A 7,219-nucleotide genomic window follows, 5' to 3' on the forward strand; every position below is an offset into this window, starting at 1 on the left:
CAGGGATTGGAGAGGTATTATATGCTGAGGAAATATGTGCCTATCTGAGCGTCAATACATAGTAGACCTTCCCTATTTTCCGGTACTTCTTGCCTGGGACGAGTGCTTCCATTGATGGGCCATGCTGGGGGTCCCAAGAGATCGCCATGCTTTTATGGTTGGCTTGAGAAATTGTCACTTCTCCACATTTTGGTGTCTCGCAGATTTTTTTTTTCTTTTTCCTTTTCCCCTTGCCCCTCCCCTCCTTTTCTACCTTTTCGTTTAAAACAGTTGCAGCACCAAGAGACACCCGCCCGGAGGTCTCCCGGGGCCTGGAAATTGAAATCCTCTTGCCCACTAGCCGGGAGCTGAGTTGTTTGAGTAGTACTGATTAAGAAGGAAGGGTCGATTTGGACACATAGCACCTCAACCGCTTTTTTCCCTTACCGTGCTCGAGTATATAACAACTCGAGTCGGGCACCGCCGGCTGGCCTCAGAGAAAAACTGTTATCGATTAACCAACCTGTGATAAGCATATGAGATCCAACATGGAGGAGACACGCAAAGGCCATCCGGAACCCACCGTCTGTCAACAAGCCGAAGATCCATACGCTCACCGGGGGACCGTACCAGCGAACACCGATGATACTGCCGAACAGGCCTTTGTTCCACCAGTTAAGGAGGGAAGGTTTGCATTCTTGAAGACTCGCCGGTTTTACGAGGTGCTCGTGATTGGGTAACTACTCATTGTTTTACACCCCCTCCCCAGTAAAAGCTTTTCTGTGTTTGTCATGACAACTGACTTGTTGTCTTCTTACAGCCAAATTCTCTCGTTGTGTCTTGTGTCCACGGGCACGCTCTCGCTCCTGTTGGTCGGCCAGGGTACCTCGATCCCAGCTTTCCAATCATTCTTTTCCTATGTGCTTCTAAACTTGGTTTACACGAGCTATACCCTGCACCAATATGGGTTCAAGAAGTGGGCTCAGGTGGTCCTGAAGGATGGCTGGAAATGTACACACCAAACCCTCTCCAACACAATCTCCAAAGATGGTATAATTGACTGGTAATCAGATTTCATCCTCAGCTTCCTGGACGTCGAAGGAAACTACTTTGTGGTGCTCGCATACCGCTATACAACGATACTCTCCGCCCAACTGATCAACTTCTGGGCAATAGTAGTAGTAGTAATACTATCATTCATCTTCCTGCATGTTCGTTATAGAATACCGCAGATTCTTGGTATCCTTATCTGTTGTGGGGGTATGGGTGTCCTGTTGGCCAGCGACGCAATGGGCGGTGTTGCAATCACAGGAATGCCAACAGAGCTGAAGGGTGACCTGTTCATGCTTCTGGGGGCGACTATGTACGGGATTTCCAACGTGCTGGAGGAGTTCTTTGTGTCGAAAAAGCCAATTTTTGAAGTTATTGGGCAACTGGCGTTCTGGGGCATGCTGATCAACGGTACACAAGCTGGAATCTTCGACAGAGCCAGCTTCCGGTCTGCTACTTGGAACGGTAAGGTTGCGGGATATATGGTTGGATACACTCTAAGTTTATTTATTTTCTGTAAGCATGCAAGCCGACCAACAAGCCCTAACTGCAACACTAACAAATGAACAACAGACAGCATTGTGCCAATCCTTCTACGCATGGCTTCGGCGGCATTCTTTAATATTTCCATCCTAACAACTAGCTTCTGGAGTGTCCTGATCGGGATTCGGGTTTTTGGATATGTTATTCGCAAGCTTTACCCGGCAGCTTTCGTAATGATCATTCTTGGTAGCCCACCTTCTCCCCCCAATTTTGAAATAATGTGGACCTAACGTCCTCAGGGCTGGTCACCTACTTTGCGTTCCAAAATTCACTCGGCGAGTCACATAAGCCCTGGCTGGGACTCAATCAAGAGAAGGGTATTGTTGGTATTGGCACCGCAAAGAGGAAGATTAAGGTGGACATCGAGGCTGTCTCTGGGGCCAGTGCTGCCGCGGAAGGAGTGGCCAGTACAGGAAACGGAAAGGACCATACTGGGGAATAGCGGGGGGGTTGGGGTTTCTGGTTTTGGAGAGGCTGCGATTTTTGTATGACGTACAAGGACATGCTACGGCGTGGTGTTATCGCTCGTGTGAGGGTATATGTTGTCGGTATAAGTTTGGACCTAATGGACGAAATAAATATTTAAGGTATTCCTAGTGCCTTGGGCAAATATCTTTGCGCATGGGCGGTGGGAGAGAATTGAGCGTCTAACCAAGAAGGAAAAATGGCAGAGAAATCATCAGCCCCTGAGAGAATATGCATCGATCGCAGAAACTATCATTTACCGCGACTCCGATGATAGAGGGCCGAGTGACCACTTATGACCACAGACCTTCTTGCACCATAAACAAGTTCCGTGAGAAGGAAGCCAAAAAAAATAAAAAAAAATAAAAATAGAATCAGGACCGACCCAGGAATTTTCTCAAAAACAAGGAGTAAAAAAAGTGAGGAGTACATCATACAGATCTCTGGGTTCTCCCCCCGCGTCCGCCGCACTGGTCCCCCATGATACAGTGTGATACTTTACAATATCTATCATACTTAGATACTTATCCTATACACTCTGGTTAAAAATATATACATATATATAAAAGGGAACCTCCCCAACCCTCCTCCTAGCAGGTCATAGAAACTATGATATGAAACCCGGCACGCTCGACGAGACCGGACCCTCAACGTCATCCCCCCCCCTTTTCTTCTCCAAATTCATCGGAGCGGGGAGGGGGGAAGTAAAGATGAAAAAACCCCCTCATTCGCTCTTCAAGTCCGGGCGCATTCCGGGCATTCCGTATATCTCCCTTCACGGCCCCCGGGGTTGTATTCCGTACGCTTCGATGCCCGTCTCTGATCGCACTTGTTAGCAGTTGTTGTTGTCGTTGTGGGAAGTGTGCCGGTAGGGCGCCCACAGCGGCGGCGGCAGCGGCAGCGGCGGGGGGGGGGGATTTTCCGGGATGCCGGGTGTGCTACGTTCGCTGCTTTCACCGGTTACGGTTGTTGCCCGATCGCGCTGAGGGGGGGGTGTAGGTTTGTTCCGACATTATATTATTAGCACACCAACTCGTGTTTTGTTGTGAGGGTGGGTAAGGTAAGGTTTTGATGGATAGATGGCGGGGAATTTCAGGATCGAGTGATGTGCTGTGGATATTTGATTGATTGATTTTTTTTTTTTTTTTTTTGGAAATGGTGCCGGATTGGGGGGGGGGTGTTTACCGGTGGTTTGAAGCGGGGTGGAGAAGGGAAACATGTCCCTGTGCGGGGCATAATCACCAGCTAGAAGACTTGAATAAATATTGGGTCCCGGAGGTTAGCGCGATGGGGGTTTCCGGTTTTTTTTTCTCTTTTTTTTCTCTTTTTTTCTTTTTTTCTTTTCGTGGTCGTGGTCGTGGTCGTGTTTGTTGTTGAGTACTGTATTGCACTGCGCAGTACTGTACCCACCCGTCCATGGCGACTACTTTTGACAAAAAGAAAAGAAAGAAAGAAAAAACGCTTCCGGTGGATTATGATACCATGGGGGTGGGTATCAGGGGGAATGAATAATAATAATAATAATAATAATAATAGTTTATGTGTTAAAAGTAGTTGTATTTTCCGGGAGTGAATAACATCATGGGATTATACAGTAGACTACAGTGAGTGCATCCACATGTGTGTAGCACCCATACCTCGGACCAGGGCACATTTCCGGTATCATCACGGAAACCTTGAAAGTGAAATACAGTACTTGGCCATTTTTTTATCTACTACTACTTATTATTTTTTAGTAAGTTAGCACTTTGCGTAAGAGTGGGTGAGTAGCAAGGAATCAGACAGAACCTTTGCAGAGAGAGAGAGGAAGAGAGAGATATGAGAAGAAGGAGAAGAAGAAGAATCTGCCGGTACAGTACGTTCCTGTTTCACTGTGGTGTGAGCTATAATAATTATAATAACTTGCCTTTCAGGTGTGTGTGTGTATATCTGATTATTTTATTGATCTTTTGTTTGTTGTCGTCGGCTGATTATCTCTTTCTTTCATGAATCATAGTCTATATATGATACAAGAGCAATTTACAGTCTCTCGTGTTTGGAATACATTCTATTCTTTTTTTTTCTTTTTCTTTTTCCCTTTCACTCCTCTCTCTCAATGCCATTTCGTATATGTGATTATCAGATTGATTGGGTTCGTAATTAGGAATAATGACATCTCTGTTATGATACCGTATATAATGTATCATATCATAATAGGAGACAAGTTGGACAAGACTGGACTCTACCAACTAACCGGCGATACTAAACCCCCAGTTGTCGTGATTAGACTAAAATGTCCCCAAATGATCCCTTTCTTCCTTCCATCTTTTCATACATCCGAAAAGGGCATAAAAATAATATCCAGCAAACTCAATTATATCCTCCAACCTCTTTTATAAATCCCGTAACACTTTGGCCTCTCAAGGCATTGCTTTATACATATATAATCAACCTTCTCGCAGACAACACAAATCGCCATTTGACATGGCGCTGCATATAGTCAGGGGGAGGGGGGGGGGGTGTCATAGTACTTATCCAGCCGACACCCCCGCGGGAATACGGTACATTACTGTTTTGTGCCATCCCAGCAAGGGGGGGGAGGGGAAAAAAGGCCCCTCTAACGAGAATTCCACCCAATGATCCTTTTTTCATACTTCCCCCCCCCCTCCTCTTTCAACTACTCGTGTACTCCCGCTACCACTATCGGGGGGGGGGGGGGTAGACTCAACAAGTCAGAGTTGTGCACAAACACGCTTTCCATTTTTCATCTTTTTCATCTTCTTCGAAGTCATCCATGAGTTCGCACAATGAAAAGGAAGAACTAAAAATTTCATCAGGGCCCGCTCACACCTTCTCACTCGCTGTGTGCATTTTTTCCTTTTTTTTTTTCTTTTCCAAGTGGGAAGGGCGGAAAGGGGCCGAGTAAGGCACACCACACACACACACACACACACACACACACACACAGTCTCCTTCTTTTCAACTCTGAGGGTTAGGTGTATCAGTGCGGTGTTCGGGGGGCTCACCCAATCAAACGCCCTTGAAGAGCTTCTCACGATGGCTTCAAGTCTTTAACTTCCCCACCTTCGGAAGGTTCACATTTTTGTGCTCCGTTGGCTCGCTTTCCTTTGTTTGCCTATTGATACGGCACCGAGTGGACCTTGTAGTCCTTATTTTCCCCCACGTTCTTTTGCTCTTGCTTGTCGGTCGGGCGTCCTTGGTTTCCGGCCAGGATACAGTTGGTCGTATAGGGAGGCCGTCCTCCCCCCCTCTTCGGAGTGACCGTTCGGACACTCATGCGTTTACGGTTCCTCCTTGGTCCTCCTTCTCGCCTGCTTGGGCCTTTAGGGCCTTGCGCCCCTCACTGTCTTTTCCCAGCTTCGAGCTGGGCCCCCGCGCGAACCCGGTGTTCCTGAACCCCTATGGGGGGGATGGCTTTGACCCGGAGAAATTGGCCTTCGCCACCCCCTCTTTTGGGGTGTGGCTCGACTGGTGTGGCCCGCCCACCCTTCGGGGCGCGGCCAAATGCTTGGCGGTGACGGCTCGGCAATCTACATTTCCTCATCTGGCCCAGACGAATATGACGACGACTGATCTGTCCCGAACTCCGCTGACCGTTCGGTTTTGTTGTCGACATTGCGGTATAACCCTTGCTGTAATGGCTTGGGGGTACAGTTGCTTAATGGGGAGCTCCCCGGGGAACCGCCTTCGGGTGGCGCCTGCGACTCGGGGCCGTGGACGCTTGGCTAATGTTGCTAGGGGTAGGGTTGGGTGTAGGTGCGGGCGCTGGGCTGTTGTTTCTTTTGTTGCGCGTTGATGTAATGATTGTTTTGTGGCAGGTGGCCCGCGAGGGGGATTTCTTTAAGGGGGGCCTTGGGCTGGGGGCTGTATCTCATGCCGTACTCCGATTACTTTAGTTAGTAGGTGAGATAGTGGAAGAATAAAAGGTTTACACACACACACACGGAGCGAGAAAAATTTCGGAAATTCCGGTACAGTTAGCGGGGCATTCCTGCAACCACACCAAGTTTATTTTTGTTTGTGTACACATCATCTTTTTATCCGGAACAACCAGAATTTTCACTCAAAGAACTACTCCACCCCCTCACTCACGATACTCCTCCCTTAGGTGGTGTGGCCAATCACAGCCCTCCATCCTAAGACTTCATTTCCTTTGAGAGTTTAGGACGCTGGCCATAAGACCATCCTACTCACTCACCATGACCTCCCAACCTTCGTCCCCGGCCCTGCCGCATCTCCCCCACTCTCCTTCTCCCTTGGGGGGACCCAGAAGCCCTACCAAGAGCCCAAGGATCAATTCCCCCAGCCTCCTCCCGCCCGGCTCCCCTCAAGGAGTCTCCCTCAACTCAACCCTCCCCATGTTTGCCACTATTAGGCACCAAAGGGGCTGCCCCAACGCCTTAATCAACGTGGGAAACAGAATCGTGGCCAGGGGAAGTACCTTCCCCGAGGTCAGACAGGAACTAGGATGCACGAATGCATGCTACGTCCTCCTCACGGGAAACACGAAGGCCCGGACCATAGCGGCACCCCAACCGGAGCTCCCAGGGTTCAGGACCACACTCCAGAAAATCTTTGGCAATGAAGCGGTAGATGCAGCCGACACTGACGCCTTAGCTTTCCTGGCAGCAGCAGCCTCCTCCTACCACCCGTCACAAGAAAGCCCTGTACCAGTATCCCAGATACCACAGGTACCCGCCTCCTCCCCACCGTTAGGCGAAACGGACGAACCCATGGACCAGTCTCAAGACATCGGAGTAACTGAAACGCAAGCAACACAAGATGTAGCAATGTCCCTGGGAAACGGGAAAAACATAGACCAGACCGGATTAGGAGACAGCCAACACGCCCACGGACCAAGCGAAGTGCCGGAGAGCTCGGCCCCCCAGAGTGCACCAAGGCAGGTACGATTTTCTTCCCCCTTGACCACGACAAAGGAAATCCCGGGGACCCCAATGGGCAATATGACCAACGACCCGAGCTCCTCACATGCCCAAAACCGCCCCACCATCCCCTCCTCCTCCCTGTATGAATCGACGGAAGTCGAACTCACGCCAGAAGAAAAGGAGGAACTAGGACGCCCCGTCACCGTAGGCATCATGGTGGGCTTCATCCACCAGCTGGAAAAGAAATTCCAGGAGCAGAATTGTGTGTGGGGGCGGCGACGTCATACGTAGTCGAG

At 49.3% G+C, this 7,219-nt stretch overlaps 1 protein-coding gene; it reads left to right on the top strand.

The window, feature by feature from the left end:
• Positions 1-288: 288 nt before the first annotated feature.
• Positions 289-2,240, top strand: GSTUM_00004868001 (uncharacterized protein). XM_002836721.2 has 5 exons: positions 289-715; positions 800-990; positions 1,051-1,545; positions 1,603-1,758; positions 1,812-2,240. The coding sequence occupies exons 1-5, from the start codon at positions 528-530 to the stop codon at positions 2,012-2,014; spliced, it is 1,233 nt and encodes a 410-aa protein (XP_002836767.1). The 5' UTR covers positions 289-527; the 3' UTR covers positions 2,015-2,240.
• Positions 2,241-7,219: the final 4,979 nt, after the last annotated feature.

Source organism: Tuber melanosporum, assembly GCF_000151645.1.
Source record: "Tuber melanosporum whole genome shotgun sequence assembly, scaffold_16, strain Mel28".
Taxonomy (NCBI): domain Eukaryota; kingdom Fungi; phylum Ascomycota; class Pezizomycetes; order Pezizales; family Tuberaceae; genus Tuber; species Tuber melanosporum.

What these genes read in the sequence shown, in the direction of transcription:
- GSTUM_00004868001 (XM_002836721.2), top strand. Translation starts at nt 528, where the DNA reads ATGGAGGAGACACGCAAAGGCCATCCGGAACCCACCGTCTGTCAACAA. An exon ending in TACGAGGTGCTCGTGATTGG is followed by an intron (nt 716 to 799) that starts GTAACTACTCAT and finishes GTCTTCTTACAG; the next exon opens with CCAAATTCTCTCGTTGTGTC. An exon ending in TCTAAGTTTATTTATTTTCT is followed by an intron (nt 1,546 to 1,602) that starts GTAAGCATGCAA and finishes AATGAACAACAG; the next exon opens with ACAGCATTGTGCCAATCCTT.